A 25,132-nucleotide genomic window follows, 5' to 3' on the forward strand; every position below is an offset into this window, starting at 1 on the left:
TTTCCTGTTGGAATATACAATTAAAACCCATACACAAACACACACCACTGTGCATCTGAACACGCGTGCAGATGTGTTTTTAAGAATTTATTTTCCATGACCAGTGTTCATTTGTTCTCCGAGGGTCAAGAACACACCGGTGACGTGCAGCTGGAGACGAGCGTGGTTTCAGTTAAAAGTTTATAAAACCTGCAGTTATACAACATGAGCTCGTAAAATGATGGCAGACTGAACTACAGAACAAATAAAACAAAATGAATGTCAGTCAGTTGTTAGGGGACTGTGCCAAAATGTTCCGTGGAGACAGATTCATGCTCGGAATCGTCTTTGGGCATCGATGAAGTTTAAGACAAATTTTTAAAGACAGATTTTTATTGTCATCTCAAACATCTGCAGCTAACATCTTTCACATTGGGACGTTGGTCCTGTGCAACAACGTTCTCTCACAGAGACAAAGGCAGCTTTGGGTATAGGTGCTCTTTGGCTTTTTACATTTACATGTAAAAACCTGCTGCAGACCTGAAACCAGGCACAGCTTTTTTTTTATTTTTTATTTTTTTTTATTGAAAGGATTACGAGACCATTTTTAATGCAAGTGCTCTGTGACATCAGAATAGATTTTAACAGGATAAATAGCAAGCGCACACAATAAATAGTGCTCTACATGAATAGTTTTTACAGTCGTGATTTCCAAGCTCTCTCTGCTTGAAACAAAGACAAAAAAAAAATGGCGTAGTGTGATTGTTTGGCCCGGCCGTCCGAGGCCACACCGAAGCAGCGGCCTCTCTGTAGGTCGGGTCCTCCGGTCCCCTCCCCAGCTGGAGTGGATTAATGCTTTTAGCCAGAGGCCGGACCTGCACTGCAAAAGCCCAGGCGCTCTCTAAAGTCTTCCAGCTACGCGGCGAGTCGTCCTCTCTGAGCTCACAGAGCCGTTTCAAAGATGACCAGGTTGCCGTCTGCCGTTTCTGCGTGTCCGTTTGAAATGTTGGGACGACTTCTGCTGTTGTAAGCCTGAGGAGGGATTCGCAAAAGTCAGTTTGACCGCCCCAAACAAAAACAAAAAGAGCCTTTCAGATATTTTGTGCGTTCCGAGAGTCAAACTTACCTGTTTAGCTGCCTCTAGTAGTGCCGCCGCCTCCTGTTTGCCCGTCTGCTGCACCATCTTGTAGAAGATGCCGCCCGGATCCTGCAGTAGCGTGTGGGGCTCATCGTAAGCGTGGATCCTCCCTGCATCAAGAACCTGGAAACGAAACCAGCTTCAGTTATCACTCACGAGTATTTGCCATCCCGGCCACCTTTAAAGGTAAAAGTTACGGGCTCCCATCAAGTGTTTTTTTTTTGATTATTACACCAAACTTCAGCTCAACCCGACGAGAGGCTTTAATACTTTTCTCTTCACTGCTCTGTCGAGATATTTAAATCATCTTCTGGAGTTCAAACGCTAACTTTAAAACTGAAAAACAGAATTCAGTTCCACAGGAATTCACTTCGTGGGTAAGGGACATTCTTTACTGTTGACTGCCGAATATATGGGAAAACCAAAGAACTTTTCTTGTTTCAAGAGACAATCAGGATGAAATGCACCAGACTAACCATGACCCCCCCCCCCCACACACACACACACACACACACACGCACACACACCACCACCTCCTTAGACCTTCTTTTGATCTGAAGTCGCCTCTCTGCAACAATAATCCACCAACAGCCCGACATGCGACCGATTCGTAAAAGATTGCCCTCCCTGGTTTATTGTTGGTAGTCTGAGGAGTGTTTCACGTGTGATTGGGGGTTCTCTGAAAGTTGTGGATGATCCATGTTGCATTTGCATAATGTGTGTCTGGTGCCTCCAGGTTTAATGTTAAACGGCTACGGACCAACGTTCCCCTGCAGCGCTGCTTCTCCAAAGGAGGACCAAAAGGAGCACCGGCACTGAATTTAGGAAAGCAGCCACAGATGAACACAGAGGTTAAATGTATGAATGCCTTACTGACACTGATCCATCCTCCTCTGCTGACTGATTCAGTTCATTCCCGCCTTCTCATTCGGTGCGACGCAGTTGTTGTGATTTGTAAACGTATTCCGTCTGTAATCGAGTCCGCATTGCAAACTAGTTTTGATACCTCACCTCTTTATGAAATCATCTGCTGACTCACCATCTGATCCTACCAAGTCGCTCTGGTGCACCTCATCAAAACAGATTACACCCTATTATCTTTTTCTAAGCTCTTTGAGGATTGAGATGACTTGCCCTGGAGTTGGAATCTGACCACACATTTTACATACGAATCACTTTCATCGAACCTTGATTACACACCTTAGCCCTGACTCGGACCACAGAGCCGATGCTCTGCCTCTTCAGGACCAGACTTTGGTTAAAGTTAAAGCCCAGATCCCAGGAGTTTAAAGACGCAGCTTTTTGACTCTGAACCTGAAAGGAACACGAAAGCAGAAAGCAGCCCTTTTGGTTGTGGCGCCGCTGTTCCGCTTTGGTAATTCACACGTGCCAAACGGAGGCGGTTCAGCGCCTCATCAATGTGTGCTTACTCATTGGCGCATCGGTCCAGGCTTAAAAGGCGTGCATGGAACTGTCTTAAGATGCTAGAGATTTCAAATTTTACCCCATTGTAGCAGATATTTGCAATCTTATCCCCAAAAAAAAAAATCTATCAAAAAATTAAACGCAGATTCTGGAGCACTGAGGGACACCATGCTGCTTTTACACCAAACATTCTTTCTTAATTCATCCACCGATCTGTGCACCTGTCAATAAATCAGATCAACTTCGCCAATAGGAATTCAGACAGTATTCTTCTCTTGAAGTGCGAATATGTTATAAAGACTAAAGTAAAAGCCTAATTAGCATTATGGCCTGAGGTGTCCCACCTGGGCGTTAGGGGTGTGCAAAATGATGCATCGCAATTCTATTTTTCGCTTTCTACTGCATCGATTCTGGACGCCAAGTATCGATTATTTAATAAAAAATATATATATATTTTTTTTATGCCTTTAATGATAGGACACTATGCAATTGAAGCATTTCGCTGCAAGGGATGTTTGCAATATATATATATTTTTTTTTATAGTTTTATAAAGCCTATGCACTTTTTTTTGTCTGTACTGATCATCCCTATTTTGTTATTTTAAGTTTTATAAATCCTATGCACTTTTTGTGATGAGTGTGTCCAGTAATATTTGTTTTAATGGCAATACCTCCAAAAGTTGTTTCAATAAATACAGTTGTGAATTGATTTGCTTTGAATTATGTATCAATTGAAGACACTATCCAGATCATACACAGTTAGTAAGCCACTGGTAATGGTTGTATTTTTTTTTTTTTTAAGTATGTTCAGTGAAAATATCGCAATGCATCGCAATAATTCAAGTATCGCGATGCATCGTGATAGTATCGCATCGTGGCATGTGAATCGTGATTCGAATTGAATCGTGACTTCTTTGCCAATACCCACCCCTACTGGGCGTTCATATTGTTTTTGTATTTTGGAAGCTTTTCAATGGGTCATTAGCAACATTTAACACCTGCTTTGGTAAACAAGCACCCCGATACGGGGGAAAAGAACGCACACAAAAAAGAATTATTATTGAGTATGAAGGCTCACCAGGATGCGGTCGCTGTCTATGATGGTGTTGAGGCGATGAGCGATGGTCAGCACCGTACAGTCTCTGAACTTGTCCCGTATGGTTTTCTGGATCAGCTCGTCTGTCCTGTAGCAACAAGGTGTGCATTTAAAAAAAAACAAAACAACAACTACAGACATATGCCTCATATGTCGTGGTTTTTACTACCTGGGGTCCACGTTAGCCGTGGCCTCGTCGATGATGAGGATGCGGTTCTTCCTCAGGATGGCTCGGGCCAGACACACCAGCTGCCTCTGACCCACGCTGAAGTTGGAGCCGGACTCGGCCAGAACGGTCTCCAGCTTCCCGGGCAGCTCCTCCACCACAGACTTCAGCTGCACCTGGATCAAACACGATGCGGATCAGTGACACAGACGGCCCTCGGCAGCTGAGCTCCAGCTCTACCATTTGCAGAAGCAAGGATGTGTGTGTTCATCAAACACGATGAACGCTACAGGTTAGTGGCACGGACTGACCACGGCAGCGTGACAACTTAATTTAAAGTTCCTATGGCATGAAAATAAATGGAGGCTTTTATATATTTTTATAGGCTTTAGTGGTCCCCTAATACTGTATCTGAGTTTTTTTCCCCAAAATTCCCAGTCCCAAAAATGAGCTTTCCTTAGGATCCTCAGAATGAGCTGTTTAGTGGGGGTGTGGCCTTACTTACGCCCGTGGTACCTTGCGCAAATGTTTTGTGAATGGCTATGGCACGGCAGCCCTATGCCGTAAAACTAGCGAAACCTGTTGAAATGAGCTTACTTTGACAATATGACGAACTAGTTACTGAACAACTTTCCTAACACAGTCAAACATCAAGCAAGTGCTACACAAGACAGCAAAAAAGGCGTGCGTGAAGGGGAAAGCAGGAGTGAGGAGTTTGACATTCTCAGCGGATTGCTCTGGTTTGCAAAGATGCACGTAGCGCGAGTCATTTCAATCAGGGGAAAGGCAGATATCGTGCGCGCCATAACACCAACAGCAGGACGGGTGGCTATCAAAACAACAAATAAGTACACAACACTCGCGTTACAGTAAATGAGGTGTCCACTCGCATACCTCATGCTATTTACTGTTACATTAGCGACAGTGACCGAGCTATTAGCTGCAGAGCTAACGACACAGACAGACTGACCGTTTTGACTGGAACCATGAATGAATCATTATCCTGATGAAATGCACTGAATTTGCGGATTCATTCTTCTTCAGGAAGCTTGAAGTCGGGGGTTTTGGTCTAAAATGAGCGAGCTAACCATCTCATGGGCATGCAAACACCTCCAACAGCCCAGTTGGCAGAGATAAGAGCGTGCAGATGCTATTAGCTGCATAGCTAACCGTTAGCTAACGTTAGCTGCTAACGATACAAACCCTTTCCTGTGGTAACAAGCTATGTAACTATACTGTACATACAGGAAAGCAACACAATAATAGAGCGGGGGCGAATGGAGCAGGAGATTGACAGGCGGATCGGTGCGGTGTCTACAAGGTCTCTGCACCGGCCCGTCGTGGTGAAGAAGGAGCTGAGCCAGAAGGCGAAGCTCTCATTTACCGGTCAATCTATGTTCCTACCCTCACCTATGGTCACGAGCTGTGGGTAGTGACCGAAAGAATGAGATCGCGAATACAAGCGGCTGAAATGAGTTTCCTCCGCAGGGTGTCTGGGCTCTCCCTTATTGGGCTCGGTATTGGCCCAAGTTCTGGAAACATTCGTCTGTGAAATATTTGGCGCACACACAAATCTCTTCGGTTCTGTCGTCACTTTCCCAGAAAAAAACTAAATCTGTCCACTGGCTCTTTAGAGGTTCTGATGCAGGAGCTCTAAACAGATTTTTTATGTACAGAGCAATGAGCTGGCCAAAGAGCTGTGGGCGGGAAAGGCAGTTTATTGGCTCTGGGTGGAAACAACCTCCACGTCATAACAGGCAGCTTTCCCGATCAGGCCATCTGCATGGTCACATTTCCAAAGGCGGAGAATAATTTCCAGCGCATGGTTTAGGTCTATCGTCATTTTTAGCCACTGGGGGACCGCAGGCAGGCTAGGGGAACTCATATTAATGTTAAACAACCTTAAAAAGTGAACATTTCATGCCATAGGACCTTTAATTTACTTCAGTTCACAACTGAGCTGCAGTTTAGCTTTTTAGCTCTATTTTTCATTCCAGTCCTTGTCAGACAGATTATTTTCCTTCTTTAACAAGCTGCTTTGAATCGGACTTCTCTGTGTCACCAACCTCTTGTAGGGCATTCCACAGCTCTTCATCTGTGTGTTGGTTGAAAGGGTCCATGTTCTTCCTCATGGTGCCTGTAAACAGCACCGGGTCCTAGTGTACAGAAAGCGTGCGTCACTCACTCACTCATTACAAACACTGTAAACCTTTGAAACCAGAGATAATGTGCCATAAAACACTCGATGTTGAGACTATCTACACATAAAAAAAAAATAAAAATGACCTCGACTGGCCTACCAAAACAGTGACCAATAAATAAAGCACCTTTTGTTTCGCTAAAGAAGATGTTTGAATAAGCTAACAGTCTGTTGTCCCTTTGAGCCTATAAAAGAAAGCATAAATCATTTCACTTGTTTAATGGATGGTGGTGATGGATTCTTTGTGGGGGGGGTGTGTACCACAAGACTTTCAGCTTAGTGAGGGACTTTCTTCCCCAAAACAAGGTCTTGTTTGTGTGAAACATTAAAATAGCCACCTCTTGTGACATACTTGTACAAACGGAGCATCAATAAATCCACTTCAAGCTGCTCACAAGTGATAAAAAAAAAAAAAAGCTTTTCTCCCCGACGGGTCACTTGTCCTCATTTGAACCCTTGCAACTCGAAACGACAACAACCACTTTCACCCAATGAGCTCCTTCCCAGTGCTGTGTCCTCAGTGTGTGTACCTGAGGAATGATGGACATCTTCCGCCGCAGGTCATGTAGGCCGATCTCGGAGGTCACAACACCGTCGACGTAGATCTTTCCCTGAGGCTCTGCCAGGCGGAACAGAGCGGAGACCAGCGAGCTTTTCCCAGCACCCGTTCTTCCCACGATACCGACCTGAGGAACACACGGAAGAACGCAGGCTTCGCATCATCTGCTACGCTAACCCTTCTAATCTAGTGCACGAATCGGTAAAGGAGACATTTCAATTGAAACTTTGAACGGAACTACAAAATGGCCGACCGACTTTGGAACAGACGGAAGTCGTAATGAGGCAAAACAAAGATGTCTGACCTTCTCTTTGGGTCGGAACATGGCTTTCATGTTCTGCAACACCATCGGGCCGTCGCTGCTGTAAGAAAAGTTGACCTGGTCAAAGGTCACCAGGCCTTTGCTCGGCCAATCGGGAGGAGGGCGCTTCTGGGTTTCCCAGGGTGCTTCACTCTCCAGCTCGGTGTACTCCACCACTCGCTCCACTGATGTCATCTGAGAACAGAGATTCACACAGCTGACAAAGCAGAAGATGCTTTTCGTTTAGCTTCCACTAAGGACAACTTCTCCTGAATTACGACCACCAGCAACAAAGCCGCCCCGCCACTTTCCGGCCTCTCTAAGAGGCCCGGTTTATTTACTTCAAATCGGAAATTAAAATGCGTCCGATTCTATGTTTTTCTTTATTTTCATTTATTCGGATTTGCTTCAGAAAACAAAGGAGACCTGGCTCGTGACAATTCTGACAAGTTTTCAGGAAACATGAATAAAACGCTTTTGGAAACGGTTGTTAATGGTTACATATAGAACTGGGCACACAATGTTATATTATCATGATGTTATTTCCTCTATTAATAGATCTTAATCTTGATCACGATATAGAATTTAATTATTACAATTAATTTAATGTTGCTGTTTGAAAGCAAGCAACGGATAAGCTGCCTCTGTTTGATCAGTGCAAAGACGAAAGGCGGGCAACAAGAGACGTGTGACAAGGGCGTCTTCTTTACCTCCTGCTGGGTTGTGCTGAGCTGTGAGTGTTTACTTGATGTAGGTCCCATTCAAAAGCAGAAAGAAAAGTTCGAAAATAAGTTGGAAGAGCTTCTCTGATTTGCTACTTTGATCTGAAGCTGAAACACAGCACCCATGGCTCAGTTTTGATGTTAAATTTTGACAGAAAACGACTAAAACAATTACTGCTGCACGGCTGAAGCTACGGTGGAGACGATAAGACGCTGGAGTTCAGGGCTGGAAGCCCCAACCTGAAAGGACTTGGTTCTCTCCAAAGTATTCCCTCTAAAACAGAAAAATAGAAGTGTGTGTCTCACCAAGTTCTCTACTTCTGCACTCTGCCTGACGCCCCACTGGAACATGCCCATCAGTGTGACCGCGTAGCTCAGAGCCAAACCTACATCACCCGCATCCAACTCTGACAGGAAAAGAAGAAAACACCACCATGTTTTAGTTATTTAATCAAAACTGACCAGCTTTTACTATCATAAGACGATTTTAAGGTGTGGTACTCTGGCTCCCCCTAGTGTTAAATAGCAGTACAAAGTAAAGGGCTTTTCCTTACGGTCTCTCAGCAGCAGGCAGCCAAACGTGGTGACGGTGACAAAGATGGAGCAGATGCCATCAAGGCGGAAGGCAAACCAGCGAGAGGTGGTGAGGAACAGGAACCAGGCCTCTGTTCGGGACCAAAAAAGGTGTCATTAACACGGCAGAAACGCATCCGATTACAAGCTCACAGCGGTGAAGAGTGCATCGGAACATGCTGAGGCTGAGGACAACCTGAGTGTAGGTCCTGATGGGCATCGAAGGTTTCCTGGAACCGCTCCTCAGCTCCGAAGGCTCGGATTGTCCACAAGCCCTGAAGAGACGAGGAGAGGTGGGAGAAGACCGGACTCCGAGCTGCAGGACAGAGAGACGCGTCAGAGAGGAAAGTTCTTAACCGCTGCTGAGAATATTTGTGTTCTGCCCTCCATCGGAGAAGGTAAATCACTGTTCCTCAGGACACTCACTCGTGGACTCGAGACGCTTGATGTCTCTGGAGGTTCGCAGGAAGTAACGGCGTAGGATGAGAAAAAAGATCAGGAGGGGGAACACAGGAATGAGGATCCAGGGGATCACTGACGCTGCCACGGCGATAACCCCGAGAATCTGCAGGAACACCTGCTCAGAGACAGCAAAACCACAGTAAATGACGTGGGAAGATTCTACAACGGGCACGGCAACGTGATCCGATGGAGGAGGTTTATCTCTCTTCTCTGGCAACTGTTTTATGATGAGCAGAGATCACTTTTTAATTGTTCTGTAGATCATCTGCCACTCTTTCGCATCCGCCCTCACCTGAATGAAGTCCACAAAGGTCCACGGCATGTTAGCATCCAGCTGGCCGATGTCCTTTGAAAACCTGTTCAAGACCCTTCCTGAGGTGAGACAGGGAGACGGCATTTAATGTTAATGTTTTGCTTTATGTTTAATGATTTTAAGAGGTTTTTTTTTGTTTTTTTTCCCCCTAAACTTTGCTTTACCGATTGGGTTGATGTCGAAGAAGCGCACTGGGGTTCGGAGAATGGCGTTGAACATGGTGTTGTGCAGGGACTGCGCACATCTCACCAGCACGTTGAACAGGAGGAGATTCCTGGCGAAGCCAAAAAGGATGGTGGCCCCTGTCAAGCCTGTAAAACGCAGCAGAACACATTAAAGGTGGGGTAGGGGATCTTTTTCTGGAACATTTTTTTACATATTGCTTGAAATACTCTTCACACCCCCATTGCAACCAATTAATTAAAAGTTTTGACACAAATATGAAAAGTTTTAGTGGCCTCTAGAACGTACAATCTAGGAAAAACAGTATCCAATCATTGTGAACGGTCCGTTCACAATGATTGGATTCTGATGCCGTCCATCAAACTGCAACCTGCTCCTCCCTCCCCCTCCTTCTCCCTGTGCGCGTACGCTGCTCCGTGAACGAAGCTTGGCAGGAAGCTAAACTAGAGCCAGCTTGGCTAGCACCTAGCATTATTAAACGTATAGTTAGCATATACTAAATACTAAATACTAAATACGGCAACGATCGATGCTTGCTGTCAGAACAGCGCTCGTGCACCTTCGTGCTCGTGCGCGTTCATGTACTCTAGAGGCGTGCCTTCGGGGGAAAAGTGAAGAAAAGGGTTGGGACTTTTTACCTGTGTATTTTTAAAATGCAGCTTCGCTGGACTCAAAATCCAGGATCTCCTACCCTACCTTTAACGAAAGTGGACCGAGGGAGCGACGTGCTGGGCTGAGTAAATAACAGCAGGTTACCTCCATAGACTCCCAGGTAGAAAGATAAATCCAGCTCCTCGGTGACGTTTGTTCCGGTCGTGCGGTTGTTGTTCTTTTGGGTTAGCTTTTCTTGCTCGTCAGCCCTGAGCGGTCAGAAACGGCATGAGGTTAGTAAACGAGCCCAAACTGAGATCTTTGAGAAAAATCCAGGATCGAGGGTGCATTTTTTACCAGTAAGCCAGCCACCAGTCCCCCATGATGTACGATACCTAGAAGATTAAACAAAAAAGATCAAGAAAGCATCTGTAAATTTAGCTTCTCCATCTTCAGATTGTTTTCTTTTTTTCTTTAGGAAGTGTCCTTTGCATACCTGAGCCAGGATGTTGACCAGTATGACGAACAGCAGAAACAGAACGCTGGCTCCAGCTTTCAGGTACTTGACGTACAGCCTGACGCCAATTGTTCCCTGAGCTCGACTCTCTTCCGGAATTGTCTGGACTTTCTCTGCCTGCGAGGAAGATATTCAACCCAACTCTATCACGCCCACTGCGTTTGACAAGATTATGCAGTCCAATAGATGAATTAACGAGGAAACATTTTGATTCATTTCGAGAATTCATCCTCTTAAACGCAGATGCGAGACAACACTTTGTGACGAGGACAAACCAAAGTGGAGTTCCCTGCCACACGGGAGCGTGTTCGAAACAAATATTGAGTTACATCAAAAAGCGACGGAGCCACTGCTGTCAAAAAGGGAAGTTAAGACAGAATCAGCTATCTGATTGTCACGTTTTTGTGGCCAACTGGTGATCACACTGCTGTGGGTTCAAGTCAAGTGTCAAGTGGAAACGCAACTTCTGTCGGTCCGGTCTTGGTTCATTAACACGTGCCTTCAAGAGGAAGTCAGCTGACTACCTGAATATACTGATGACATCATTTTTCCATCGAGAGATATATGCTTTCCTGACCAGGCTGTATGTTTTACACAAGCGAGCCCACACTGGAAAAAATGTGTCTTACCAACTATGTTTGTCTCATTTCTAGTCAAAATATCTCATTACACTTAATATAAGACACAACTGCCTAACAAGTACTATTTCAGCCAGATTTAGGGGACTTGTTTGAAGACAATACATCTTGAATACTTGAATATCTTGTTAAATGAAAAAGTCTTGAAAACAAATTGTTTTGAGTCATATATCATATGAAACAAGCTTTTTTTGACATTTGAAGAGGTTTTTGAGCTAATTTCAAAAGTCCTAAATATTACATCTTATTTCAAGAAATCTTGACAAGCCGATTTCCACTAGTTCCATTGGCAGATTTTTGTTGCTTATTTCAAGCAAAAACGCCTTGTATTTGTTTTGTTTTTTTTAACTTATTTTTGGAGGTTTTGTTTTTTCCAGTGCACAAGCCGTTTGGTACTGCTGGGAGACTCTAAAGACTTTGGTGACCTATTCTTAACTCTACACCTGAACGTCTCCCCTGTGTGTACAGAGTACTTGTTGTTGCTGCTCTGCTCAGTAAGCTGCTTATAAAACTAGGTAAATATCTGCAAATATACCGTGAGTGTGAAATCAAAGTGTACCACTAGAGGGCGTGATAACCCAGTAGTCGCTGCCCTCCTTTACAGAAACTGGGGGGAACACAAATAATCACAACTCCCTTTCAAAATCTGCAATTAAAGGGCTGGATTACGAAGATGTACCAACCGGCAGGTCACCATCTTTGACTGAGTGGACAGAGGAGCTCTGGGAGCGCGTTGAATTCTGGGACAGAGTTCTGCTCCTGGCAGGGGTGTCCTGGGGAAGCTGTTGCTGCTCCTCCTCTTCGTCCTTCTTCAGCAAGGAGGTGAAGTCCAGCCCAGACCTCTGCAGCTCGGCATACGTTCCCTTTGCCACCGTGTGACCCTGACACAAACACACACAGTCAGACACTCAGCACAGCTGCTGCTGTGTTTACAGACCGCCAACAACAGCTAAACACCACCTCGGTATGTATACTCAAACTTCCTCAGGTTTATGGCTCATACGTGCAACTACACGAGGGTGCGGTGCAAACTTCTGTTCGTAGCACGCGGAGTTCATTACTTTCTGCTGCTTTGATGTCGACGGCATTGTGTTAGCTTTCCGGAGAGGCCGTATTTTTCTGGTTCTAAAATCTGTCTTGTAAAATAGGCCAAACGAATGCAGCCTGCAGTCATGAATCATCGCCAGGTAAAACATAAGCGTTTGACGCAACCCTAACCTGATCAACAGCTTTTTTTTTAAGCTTTGGACGTTTCTCGCCCTTGAACCTGAACGTTTGCAGATCTTCCGGCCCTTTGCACAGCTCTTCGCATGCAACAGGAGAATCTAAAATTACCTTTACAAGTAAAGCTAAATTTAAAGCGCCGCGCTGCGCAGAGCGAAGTCTCGTCACGGTGGAATTCTAACGGGAACAAACCTCCTTGAGGACGAGAATCTGGTCGGCTGTCTTCAGGTACTGCAGCTGGTGGGTGACCAGGATGCGAGGCTTGTTCTTCAGCAGGCCGCAGATGCACCTGATACACGCACAGGGACAAAAGATTGAAATATCTAGCTGTAAGCACTAGTAACACACGTCTTAACAGTGACAAAGAAACAAATTCTCAGAAAGTTAGATGGAGAACACAAAACGCTGAAGCTGTTCCCTGTGATTCCTACATGCGCGCACGCCTCCCTCTTCGACGCCCCAGCTGCTGTTTAATGAGAGGAAACCAAAGAGGAAACGTCAACAGGAAGAGCTGTGCTGCTGGCAGTGTGGGACACGTTCTCTGTTCACCGCACACACGTCTGTTCTTGATCTTTGTAACGTTTTGTTACAACCCAGATCACAACACCACGGCCACGCTGTCACATGGGGCACTTTAGATATCCACGACCTCGTGTTAAACAATGAGTAAGGCCAGGGGGGGAATCATGTACAGTCACAGTGCAGATCTCCACCCTGCTTTTAACACGAACGTTCTCCCGCTGGGATCTGATTTAAAGGCTTTCCGCCCCTGCAGTGGAGTGCCGACCACAACACTCGAGTGCTTTCCTGTTTGGAAGGTTCAGGGAATCTCTTCAGCGGGGAGAGCTAAACCTGACGCTCTAAGTTCAAATGAGAGGCAGGAAACATACGGAGGCTTGGAAAAAAAAAAAGTCAAGTAACTAAAGTCACTCACTGTTCAAAGAGGTGTCTCCCTACTTCAGCATCCACAGCACTTAAAGGGTCGTCCAGGAGGTAAATGTCTGCATCCACGTACACGGCTCTGCAAACGAAACCCACCTCTTTCCATTATTTCAGATTCCCATTTTCTGATTGGACTGCAGTCAGACACAGTGACACGCTGGTGTTCTTTCACAGCAATTCCATCTGTATCAAGTTTATCAATTCTGCTGCCTTTTAAAGGTTTCATTACCAAGGCACGTGTTATGTACAATCACAGAGTGTTGTCGGTGAATAGAACTAGAGAAGAAGGATTTATCTGTTCCCATCTGCTCTCCTTATACACCTTGTACCTGGCCAAGTTGACGCGGGCTTTCTGTCCCCCGCTCAGCGTGGCTCCTCTGTCCCCGATCAGTGTCTGGTCGCCATCTGGGAGCAGCTCCAGGTCCTGCACAGGCGGGACCAAAAACAAACAAAGGGAGGGGAATTCTTCCACTGAAATCTATTTAAAGAGCTTTTAATGATGTTTGGCAGATAATCACGGTTTAAACTAAACCCCTAAGATACTTTAAAGTTGTTCATGTTCATCTACTTCATGCTCTGTACAAAGCAACCCAAATCTGTCACTGATATAAATCTTAATGATTGACAAAGAGACTGACCCTGATACATTGTGTACGTGAATATAAAACTTATGTAAGTTTGGTCCTGTCGAAGCATGACAGTGCACTTTTATTTGGCTCATTTAGCAAAGACACATCCCTCCAGAGTAACTCATTAGCTGCACATGTCTCCTCAGACCTCTCCACCAGTCCGTTCTGTGACTCTTTTACACCAGCCAGACAACCGTGTGTACGATTCTTTTCATGTTTCGGGGCCGAGACGTTGAGCTCTAAGTGGAGAGAATCTCACCCTTCTGAGTGCACAAGCTCTGATGACTCTCTCATACTTGTGGGGGTCCAGCTCTTTCCCAAATAGGATGTTGCTGCGAATGGTTCCAGGAAACACCCAGGGCTGCTGAGCAGCGTAGGTCAGCTGACCTTTGACTTTCAGCACCCCTTTTTCAGATGGAAGCTCTCCCAGGATGGAGCTCAGTAAGGATGACTGCATAATGAACAGAATGAGAGGTCTGGCATCAGCTGCTGGATAAGGAATCTGCGCAACCTACCGAAATAATGAAATGAGTGCATCTCTGACCTTCCCGGCTCCCACTGGTCCTATCACAGCCAACAGCTGGTTTGAGTTGAGAGTGAAGGAGATGCTCTGCAGAGACGGCGCGTCCAAACTCTGTGAGGGGAAAACAAAATTGGGATGTAACTTAAACTTATTTAACTTTGAAGCACACATTCTATATAAAAAACATCTTTCAGCTATGGGACACCAAAGGCTTTTGTAGCTTCTGTCATCTCAAATACAGGATCAACTAGGCTACAATCCAGTTATTCTGGAGCCACTGCAAGGTGGATGTTTTTGATTCGGATGCTGCTACATGTGTAACGATCTGTTAAAGTTTTACAGTGATCAGTCCCACATCAAAACAATGGTTTGGAAAAAGGGAAAAAGCATCGTGTCGGCCGTATGGCTCTGGAGTTTTCCCAGTCTTTCTGCCGGCGGGTGCAAAGTATCTGACCTTGTCCCAGTAGCAGGTGAGATCGTTGACCTCCACCGCGGTGTTCTTCTTCTCCTCCTGTGGCGGAGCGGCACTGATTTTTGAGATCTCATCCAGCATCAGGAACTCCTTTACCCCCGAAAGGAAATGAACCGTGTCAGTGACAAGTTAAGAGGAGAGAAAAAAAATGAGGGGGGCTCTTTGTCTTTCTAAATAGGTTTTGTGTCGGTTTATATACGTTTTCAGGGGCCCGTAAATCTGATTCCATTTTTGGGCGTGAAGAAATAGAGGGGTGGAGTTGTTTGTTTTTATAGAGCTGGACTTTCAGGACAGCAAAGCTGAGACTGAACGATAAGGGATGGGTGACAGCAGCACTTTTCCTTCACTAAATGCAAAGTCATGCAGACTGTTAAAGCCACAGGAACTGAGAATTACGTGTTGTTCTCTTTGGGGGGGTTTACAACGGCAGCAAAGGATTACATGCGTTCGGGAGCTACTGTTAGTGAAGCGATTCAGTGACCTTAAACCAGCATTGAAGCTGTGCCAGTCCTATCTCCAATACAGTTTATTGACTTGATTATCTTTTTGTGGGGGCGCGTGCACTTTTAGCTTTACTGGCTGACCAGAAAATAGCAACGCTCCGCACCTGAATCCTATCGATGCTGACACGGGTCTCAAACAGCTTCTCAACGGCACTGGGGAAGAAGAGGGTGACGGTGAGTCGCACCGCCGTGTACAGCGACACCGTCACAAACACGCGGCTGGCAGAAATGGTATTTCCCAGCAGGACGTAGAGGGTGAAGGTGATGAAAACGATGATCTTGCTGGCACAGAAAAACGAGGCCATGTTCAGACCTCGTAGGTAGGAGCTATTCATGATCTTGGAGATCTCCTTCCTAGGATGACAGAGGGAGAGATTTCAATCAGCAGCAGCCAGAAATGACAGTAAGAGACAGGTTTGAGCTCTTTGGCAGGATGCCAAACGGCAGGGATTCTTTTTTCCCTGAGGTTTTCCAGAATCTAGTAACATCACTTTAAAAAAAAATACCATTTCAAGTCTCTCAAACTGGGTTATCGTCTGCATTTTTTGTGGATGCAATTGGAACAAATTGCATGTTTTTTGTGACAGGCTGCTTGGAGCAAATTGCCAGATAATAAAATGTCAAATTGGTTCCTTGCTAAGTTGTCTGTTCCGGCTTCGGCACACTGGTTCATCCCTCGAGTAAGAGGTCTTGTTTTTCATACTGTTTGTCTAGTAGCTGCCTGTTATCTGGCGCAACAAATGTAACAACATTTTCAGAATATTACTGATGTCGAGAAGCCCGCCGAGTGTGAGAATGCGTTCAGGCTTTTTTACCTTCTGACCTCAGAGACCAGAGCGGCGAAGGGTTTCTCCCAGGCGTACATCTTGATGATCCTAATTCCAGACACCACTTCGTTCATTGTGCGGATTCTGTTGTCAGAGAGAGCAGCTGTCTTACTCCTGGAAAGAAGAGAGCAAAATTGTACCAATACTTTTGAAAATACCTTTGAATTAACTGTATCTGTATGAAACTCCTTTGCAATTTTTACAGTCATGTAACATGTAACCTAATCTCATCTTCCTTCGTGTTCTGGACCATATGTCTATAAGAATAAACATTCGAGACATTCTGCCGCTTCTGTCTTTCTCGAAGTTTAACCAAATTCACCGCGTAGACGTTGTCGTGGAAATGCGCTCACTGGCTGTGTTCTAAACCTCATACTTCTCCTACTACTCATATTAACTAAGTAATAAGTTAGTAAGCGAGAAGTTCCTGGATGCATACATCGAAATGTTGGGTATGCATCATGAGGTTACTACTCATACTGAAACGACCCAAAATGCAACGTAACGTTACGTCGCCGATCGTCATTTCCTGTCAAAACGGCAGTTTCAAGCTAGCTGCAACGAGGGTAGGTTCACTTCCTGTTTTCAAAACAAAAGCACCAATTGCATCGTAATGGTTTTCCCTATGATAAAAGGCAACGGGTATTTTATTTTGTGAAAATAACCGGAAGTGCGTTGCTCACTACGGCTAGCTTTAGTAGCGCCGAATTCGTCAGAACAACATTGTAAATAGCCGGTATTTTGTCAGATTTTCCACACGTTGGGGATCTAAACGACTACTTTCTCGCCTGAAAATGTTTGAAATGTTGCTAAAGTTTACAGAGTTTAGAGCTTAAGCGTAATCAGCTTCAGGCTGGCTGATTTCAGCTCGGGCAGGAGCGAGATGCATTGTGGGTAAACGCTCTGCATACTGTCTGATCGATCAGTATGCCGTATGCAGAATAGAAGTATGCAGTTTGCAAGTATGTAGTATGTAGTATGCGGTTTCGAACACAGCCACAGTGTGTGTGTGTGTGTTTTACCTGAACTTGGAGAAGAGTCTCCCGAACATGGTTTGCATAGGCATAAGGAACATAAGGACCACCATTCCCGCCAAGCAGGAAGGACCGATCTCCATCCACAGCAACCCCACAACAACAGCTGCCTGAAGGGGCCCCACCCACAGGAAGTGCAGGAAAATAGTCACCTATGAGAAGAATTCTGAGTGAGTAAGCGGTGCCATCTGGATCACAAAGTTTCCTCTCAAGATAACATATCTCCATAAACATTTTTACAGAGAACTTATGAGGCCGACAGTTACTTCCAACATACTTGGATCAAAAACCCCTGTAAGACAGCAGGACATGTTGCAATTACCACCCCGCTGCTGAGGAACTGAACTCCCTCCAGAAACTTGGCCTTTCACAGCAGGCTCTGACCCGGTGATTAAATTGAAACCCAACATTCCGAGGAGACGAACAGGATTTGGTGCTCAGAGTGTAATTAAGCCTTGAACCTCATGCGAGGAGAGAGATTTGCCGGAGTTTCCCTAAGAAATACAGCCAGGACAGTGCTGACAGGAGAGGCTGTTAGAAGACTAAGAAGCTATAAAACCAAAAGTTATCACAATCAGCACAGTCATATGAATGCCAATGCTTCATAAGTGACTCAGAGCTTAAGTCGACCCGGCCTGAACACTGTGCCTGATCCTGTAAAGTCTTTCTGTCAGTTATAAAATAACTGGAAATATTATCAGAGGTCGCACAGCTCTGTCTGCATGAGGACCAGCTAACTAAACTAGTTAGTTAACTAAAACTGAGCTTTGGTTGTTGGTAACACTGATCTTTTTATGCTGCCATATGTTGCAATAATATGAAGAAGAAGAAAAAATAAAGGCACATCCTCTTTAAACTGTAAGGTTTTACGTAACAGGGACTAACGCTTTAAGCAATAGCCAGGCGCTGCGAATCAATCACACTCGCTGAGCAGAGGCTTTCAGCCGTTTGCTGCTCTGGAGCGTTCAGGCGTGTGTCAACCCAATGCCAAGGAGGAAAGACATCAGCAGTGATCTTATAGAGAAGCTACTGTTGCTGCCCATTAAATTTGGGAATGGTTAGAAGGCCATTTCCAAACTATTTGGACATCATCGTTCCACAGAGAGAAAAATCACTCTGCGGGTGGAAAACATTGTTGTCATTTCCTGATTTGTAAAACATTACAACTGAGAGAGGATGTGCTCCCTTTTGACACGACTGTGGGTGTCAGCAGAAAACTTAGAAAACTTAGAAACTACGAAAACTTCAGATTCAGGTGAAGGCATTTTTCTTTGCGGGTTAATGTGCCTTGAGTGGTTAAAGCTCACAAAGTACACGGAATGATGGAACATTTCGTTTTCTCATACATCATCAAACTTGTTGACGTCGTTGGAGAGCAGGTTGACAATCTGTCCTGTGGTGGTCTTTCCCATGGCTGAGCTGCTCAGACAGAGAGCCTAAGAAAGGACCAGAATCATCAGTGAAGCAAAGACACAAGTATAAGATGGAAAAACGGCTCTCAAAGGGATTACCTGACAGAAACTGACAGGCTGTGCTGTGTTCTCATGTGTACCTTCTTATAGATCATGTGACACATGGCCACTCTGATCTTCATGCCTGCCCTCTGAACGTGGTAGAAGTAGAGGTGATGGAGCACTGCCAGGCCGATGGTGCAGATGGACAGCCCGGTTGCATATCCAAGCGACTCGTTCAACGCCGCCGCGCTGGGCTCCCCAATAATCTCGAAATATCGAATCATCTTCCCCAAGAAAACCGGCTGGATAACTTTAATGACCTCCTAATGGGCGCGGCGGGAGGTGAAGAAGCAAATACATAAATTACAGAATGTTCTGGGCATGTGAACATGTCGTTTTTAATAAACACGTCGTCACAGTCTGGTACAAACGTAAGTTAACTTCTCCCTTAGCGTAAAGGCGACTTTAAACAGCATGAAATCCTTTGCGAGTGAGGTTTACACCTCCCTGCTTGAATTCAAATGTCAAACTTGAGCACGGACCAAACTCTGACCTCAATGAGTGTAAACAGTCCCAGCACTGCATAAGGTTTCCAGTAGCACTGGATGATGACTCTGGAGAGCCTCGGTTTCCGCAGCTCTTTGGTAGCCTTCTGGACCTCCTGATCCCAGTATCTGCGGCGTAAAGATGCTATGTTAGCTTGCTTAATTTTTTATTTCATGAATCCTGGAATCCAGATGAGAGGCAGCTGTTACGGGAGAGCAGAAGCGAAGGGAATTCCCTTTCACCGTCACACCGAGCATTCTCATTAGATGAGTCAAGTTTAAACATGTCCACAACCAGCGGGGCCTCTGTTGCCAATGGCAGCTCCAGTTGTGAGCTGCAGATGTTTAGTTCTTGAACCCCTTGATGCCATATTTCATAACTTTCAACAGGACTCTGTCTGTACTTAAATATAAGGGAGTTAAAAAAAAAAAAAAATGTAAACAAGTATAGATCAACAGATGGAGGCTACGACTGATTCCATTAATCCATCAAATAGTTTTTGTTTGCCTCATCATACTACGATACGGCTGTTTGGATTTTTTCACTACCTGCAGACGACTGTAAAGAAGACCCTCTCTGAAAACATTTCAATGGGTTTCACTAACCCGAGAGAACTCAAACAATGACTCATTAACTTCAGACTTGTTTTCCCTATTGGTGTTCATTGATTAAGTTGGACTTTAGAGTTCCAACAGCAACAGAGTGCAAACTCCAGGTGGGTTCTCTGTTAAATCTCAGAGTGCAACCCGCAAAAACCGACAGGTAAATGCACCAAAACTGCGGTTTGATGCTTCGCTCTGCTTTTGACTGGCCGAAAAAAAAATACACATTCTGCGATCTGTAGAAAGATCTCTGCCATGAGTAAAATACCAGACAGGTCGGTCCAACCTGACTGGCAAATTACTCATTTTAGTTTTTATTCCATCCACCCGAGATGATTAAACGGAAGGTGAAAATTAGATTAACATCAGTAAACTATTTGGATAAAATGACAGAGAGACGCTTGTTATTTCAACTGAAGGGAACCAGATTATTTAAGGAAGATGAAACAAGGGGTGGAGGAAGATATATCGCTCGGTCCTGTTCAGCTCCCTGGGATGACTGGCGGCCCACGTACGGAGGCTCTTTGCCAACCGTCCCGGGTGTTCGAGTCTGGCCTGCGGCCCTTTGCTGCATGTCTTCCCCTTTCTCTCTGTGCCAAATAAAGGCCACGAGAGCCCACAAAACCTCTAGGGAAAAAAAACAACACTTGACCAACCTTGAGAAGAAAGTAAAAGGTGTGTTAACCTGCCGATGTTGCAAAACTGTGTTTCAAGATCCAATAAAGATAATAATGTGCAGCGTCCGTACGACTAAGGTTCGCATTCAGCCAGTGTATCATATTTTCAGATATCATGAAAGATTATTTTCTTTTTTCTCAAGGGAAACTTTACTCAGCTAAGCTAATCTGGATCTTCCAAAATCTTTCCAAATACAAAAACAATCTAAAGCGTTCCCCTGAAATTGCTTTCCGACGGGGTCAGACTGATATCTCACTACCACGTAACAAAGACTACTTTGTAAAATGCTACTTATATGAAAGCTAGTGTTTGTAGCTTCTGTTTTCAAACCGATTTAAATGGAAGAAAAATACTTAATAATCATGGATATCGCCATGTGAAACACTCATCCGGTTCCAACAAAATGGAATGACGACACTTATCTTGTGCAAAGTAATAAAGCAGCTCGGAAGCTGTTTTTTTTCCTCCAGGGCCAATTAAATAAGACTCTGTCAGAGCAAAGAGCTGTAAAAGTTTTCTGACTTGTCAAAACGACTGTGGGATGTTAACACGGTTCGCAGCGGGGGAAATGTAGAGCGTTTACAGATCATTTCAAAAGCTTTAATACCTCTGCAGGTCCCGTCCCAGACTCGCCGACTTGTCCTCCGCCAGCACTTCGAACATGTCATCTTCCTCTAGCCTGCGTTTGTAACCGATGCTGAATAAAGGATTTAGCCACCTGCAGCAGTAAAGTGAAGTGGGAGATATTAGGAAAGAGACGAGAGCACAGAGCATCTCTTCATTCAGCAGATCATCAGTTCTACGCGGTGTTGCTAACAAAAACCGTGTCAAAGAGCTGTAAAAGAAGAGAAGAAAAACAAACAGACACCACCCTGCGGGCACGAACATGGCCGTAATGTGCGGTGTACTTAAAAACTGATACTGAATCTTTGTGTTTGTTCTCCCAAATGAATAATCTCACAGCCTGTCCATCAAACTGTTTCAAAGTCAAGGATTTCCTCACACAAATATAGGAATACAATGCCTCCTTTAATTCTGATCAGTCTCTAAGCGGTTATAAGGGCGCTTATGGCCGTCTAATCTTAATTTACTGATGATTTCCCTTCATGTGGTGGTTTTGCATTTCTTGGGAACTGCAGTTCTTTTGGAAAAACGGTTAAAACAGACAGTAAAAAAAAAAAAAACCCTTCAAAACTCCTCATGCATCTGCGACCATTCTCTTTGGTGAAACTCGACACATGTAGACCGCTCCATGTGACCTCCTTTCATAACTAACTGAGTTAGTGATATAATAGTAAGCTCACTTCCATTCATTGTCTCTCGCTCTCGAATGGGGAAGTCTCCCTCCCAGCTCTGTTCTACCACATCCTCCAGGAGAGACAGCATGAACCTGCGGGCTTTGCTTCATGCTCGAGTCCTCTGAGACAACTTGAACTTACAACAACAAAGATTAACACTCGCTACTGAGGGGAGGTTCTGGTCCAACATCCCACATAACTGCACGCCTTTTGTTACTACTGATGCCACAGTATCACACACAGTCTGGAGGGTTTAGAAATGGAGACTGGGGTCTTCCTAGGAGGGGGTTTAGTGTTTCTTCACGGCTTCCTGGGACACTTATGACACCATGGCATCCACCTGCGCGTTTCCCTGCTGTGATGTGTCAGATTTATTGTGCTTTCCGCGAACTAGTCCCTGAATGGATTAACCGGAAGCACACGGTCCCTACACGGCTATTACACCGGTATGAGAACAGCAAACGGGACTATTAGAAACGGTTTGTGTTACAAACGGGGAACGTTTTAGACTTCTTCTAGAACTTGTTTTCTAACTGACTAAACCGCCTGTAAACGTAGTCACTCAGAAATAAGCTCAAAAGCAGAACTTCTCCTACCAAGAGACTCACACCAGCCCGAAGTAAAGTTCTCGGTTACCTTTTTTGAAAGTGAGTTAGCGTTTTTGGCACGTTTTTACATACCTCACTAAGCTAACTATCGGGGGTCAGTGTTCTTTAGTGTCGACTTACCAGAAAACTATCTTCGACAAAAGGTTAGCCGTCGCTGCCGGGTTAGTCTTTGTACTTCTCCGGACTTGCTCCATTGTAGCCGGCCCTCACAAGAGTGTTTCCCACCAACTTTCTCCACCTCTGAAATCTGCTGCTCCCAGGTACGCAGTGTCACTTTGAAAGGTCCACATGTTACATGTGGTCGTTAACTCCAACTTTGTGTTATGTAATACAGTAAGAGACACCAGCAAGGAGCAAGGTAAAAAACGAAAAAAACAGAAGGGCACGCTCGGCTCCAAGAAACCTGATTGGACAAAATAATTTTGGCTTCACACCATTGGCTGAGTGGCTCCTGTGTGTTCACGTGATCGGTTTATACAATTAACAGCGTCCAGATTGCGAGTGATCATAGATTGATTTGAGACATATTGACCATGATTTATTTGAAAGAAGAAAAAGGTTTGGGCGGAATGAATTTTCAATAGGTATTGCTACATTTATTTTGACACATTTTATGTTTAAGTCTTTTTTGTTTCCTGGTGTTTTTCCCCCTCATTTAATCTATATATCAAAGGGACAATTTACAGTCCTCAACACAGTCTGAACCCTCTTAGGCAAGCTTTCTTGTCATTTCTTCAGGAATAGTTCTCCAGGCTTCTTGAAGGACATCCCAAAGCTCTTCTTTGGATGTCGGCTGCGTTTTGTTTCCGTTCTCTGTCAGGATGATCCCACACTGCTTCAGTAATGTTGAGGTTCGGACTCTGGGGAGGATTCATCCCTCCATCAGACCTGTTGCCACTGATTATCAGTCCACTTCTTGTGTCATTTGGCATTCCTCAGCCTTTTCTCATTGTTTCCCTTCCTTAAGAATGGCTTCTTGACAGCCACCTTTTCATGGAGACCATTTCTGATGAGTGAACAGAAATGGTGCCATAGATGGGCCAGCTGAAGCTCCAGATGCATCTCTCAGGTCCTGTGTCAGGGCTTTGCTGGATCTTTTCCCATTTCTCATGATCATCACTTTCTGATCATTTTCATATGCCGAACATTGTACAAAAATCACATAAAACCTTTTAAAAATGAGGCCAAAAGGCTCATTTTTGCTCTCATTTACAGCCACAATATACTTAAACCAATTCTTTGTCATTTTTAACAAAACCTACCAAAATAGTCAAACCATCACACTTTACTATCAGATGCATTAGGGTCAGTAAGTTTCATTAGAATTATCAATAAAAAGGGTTTTTACAATATATGATGTTGGTAAGAAGTTTTTACAGAAACTTAAGATTGTGTCATTAAAGAAATTACAGCTATTAATCAAGATTAAACTGTAACATATTACAGTTTTCCACATGTTCCAAACTTACGGCAACTCAGACTCCTGTTTCCTGTGAGTCATTTGCTGGAATCTGCTTATTATTAGGGGTAAAGTTCCTTATTACTGTACGTCGGCGTTTACTTGACACACATTGCTTTGAAGTGGTGTAGTCATGAGTTCTCACTGACCGACTTTGTCATGAAAATAAGTTGAAAATGTGTCTCAGTTTCGTGAGGGGAGAAGAAAGTGTGCCAACGCTGATGAGAAAGACCTCATTTGAAGCAGCCCAGAGTTTTCTAATCACAACTTTACATGCTTTCTGCTCCCTTACAGAGATGACACAGACATGTGCTGTACACACGAAAGGGGATGTCCTATAAATAAACAGCAGGCAGTGGATAAAAAGAAAAAATAATAATAAAAAAGGTGAAAGCAGACACCAACAAAAAAACACCTCAATTCTTTCCTCCCAGCATGGCATTCCCTTCGCCTTCCTGCTCCAATTACAGTTTTCATGGAAACTTTTTATGAAACCCACTCACGTGCAACCAAGGTAAACTAATAAACCGACACTGTCAATCTAATGATAACAGAGCACAGTGGTCATGGCCCTAAACCTCTCACAATTTCCTCCTGTCGATGTTTAGCTAGCACTGACTGGGAGAAAGGCCAAAGGAGAGAAGCCAGCAGGAGATTATTTGGGCAGCTGAAGTAAACCCAGTAACATTCATCTGCAGATCAGGACTCCTTTCCCATGCTCTCTTGGCCGTGTAATACGCCTGCTTTATTCCTCGCCTCGTCTCAGGTTCTGTTCTCTTATGCAGCGAAGAGACAGGCAAGAAAGGAAACAAAAAAATCAGCACAAACGTATAAAACGCAGACGTAACCCGAATACAACACGGACTCAGACTTGCTCAAGTCTTTCTTTGGAAATTAGCCGCTTTTTCCCTCATCTACTTCCGTTCAAAGTGTTTTCTCTTTTCTTTGTTTGTTAAGCCACTCGACACTGATCTATGAAACATTCAAACATAAAAAAATCTTTCAGCCTTCTGTCAGTGGTAGCCTTTGCAAAAGATGTACCACTGCTTCCCAGTGGTACATCCAGCCCTGACATAGGACCTGAGAGATGCATCTGGACCTTCAGTTGATTCTGCTCACTGAAGCCTCATCAGAAATGGTCTCCAGGGAAGGGTGGTTGTCAAGAAGCTCTGTTTTATTATGTTATATTCTAAACTCTGTTATTGTCTCATATTGTCTGTGGGGACAATACAGCAGTAGGACAGTAGCAGAGGAGGGTATTAATAAAGATCTGAATTTATTAGCCACGGATGTTTACTTCTGAGGAATAAGACTCTTTTTTTGTTTGTTTTTGCCCTTAATGATTTCAGTGTTTTTGCACAGGATTCGCCTAATCACAAGGACATACAGGAGGAATTGTTGGATTTATACAGATTAAGCATGTGTACGGCATAAAGAGTGGGTGGGATTCGTCTGTATGCACCGTGATTT

At 44.5% G+C, this 25,132-nt stretch overlaps 1 protein-coding gene across 1 annotated transcript; it reads right to left on the minus strand.

The window, feature by feature from the left end:
• Positions 1–126: 126 nt before the first annotated feature.
• On the minus strand, positions 127–22,561 carry LOC142391684 (ATP-binding cassette sub-family C member 4-like). The gene is made up of 31 exons (XM_075477660.1): positions 22,324–22,561; positions 20,905–21,015; positions 19,025–19,145; positions 18,570–18,794; positions 18,364–18,453; positions 17,006–17,169; positions 15,972–16,097; positions 15,261–15,510; positions 14,636–14,743; positions 14,203–14,292; positions 13,918–14,109; positions 13,359–13,453; positions 13,022–13,108; positions 12,280–12,376; positions 11,547–11,744; positions 10,205–10,342; positions 10,066–10,103; positions 9,874–9,977; positions 9,099–9,245; positions 8,914–8,993; positions 8,586–8,736; positions 8,356–8,475; positions 8,141–8,251; positions 7,893–7,993; positions 6,868–7,059; positions 6,535–6,690; positions 5,871–5,960; positions 3,808–3,980; positions 3,621–3,726; positions 1,106–1,240; positions 127–1,011 (listed from the first exon to the last, which is right to left on the minus strand). Exons 1-31 carry the CDS (start codon positions 22,395–22,397, stop codon positions 922–924), a joined length of 3,960 nt encoding a protein of 1,319 aa, XP_075333775.1. The 5' UTR covers positions 22,398–22,561; the 3' UTR covers positions 127–921.
• Between the last annotated feature and the right edge of the window lie 2,571 nt (positions 22,562–25,132).

Source organism: Odontesthes bonariensis, chromosome 11 (genome assembly GCF_027942865.1).
Source record: "Odontesthes bonariensis isolate fOdoBon6 chromosome 11, fOdoBon6.hap1, whole genome shotgun sequence".
Classification (NCBI taxonomy): Eukaryota; Metazoa; Chordata; class Actinopteri; order Atheriniformes; family Atherinopsidae; genus Odontesthes; species Odontesthes bonariensis.

What these genes read in the sequence shown, in the direction of transcription:
- LOC142391684 (XM_075477660.1), bottom strand. Translation starts at nt 22,397, where the DNA reads ATGGAGCAAGTCCGGAGAAGTACAAAGACTAACCCGGCAGCGACGGCT. An exon ending in CTGGGACGGGACCTGCAGAG is followed by an intron (nt 19,146 to 20,904) that starts GTATTAAAGCTT and finishes TTTACGCCGCAG; the next exon opens with ATACTGGGATCAGGAGGTCC. An exon ending in GACCAGTGGGAGCCGGGAAG is followed by an intron (nt 14,110 to 14,202) that starts GTCAGAGATGCA and finishes TTCATTATGCAG; the next exon opens with TCATCCTTACTGAGCTCCAT.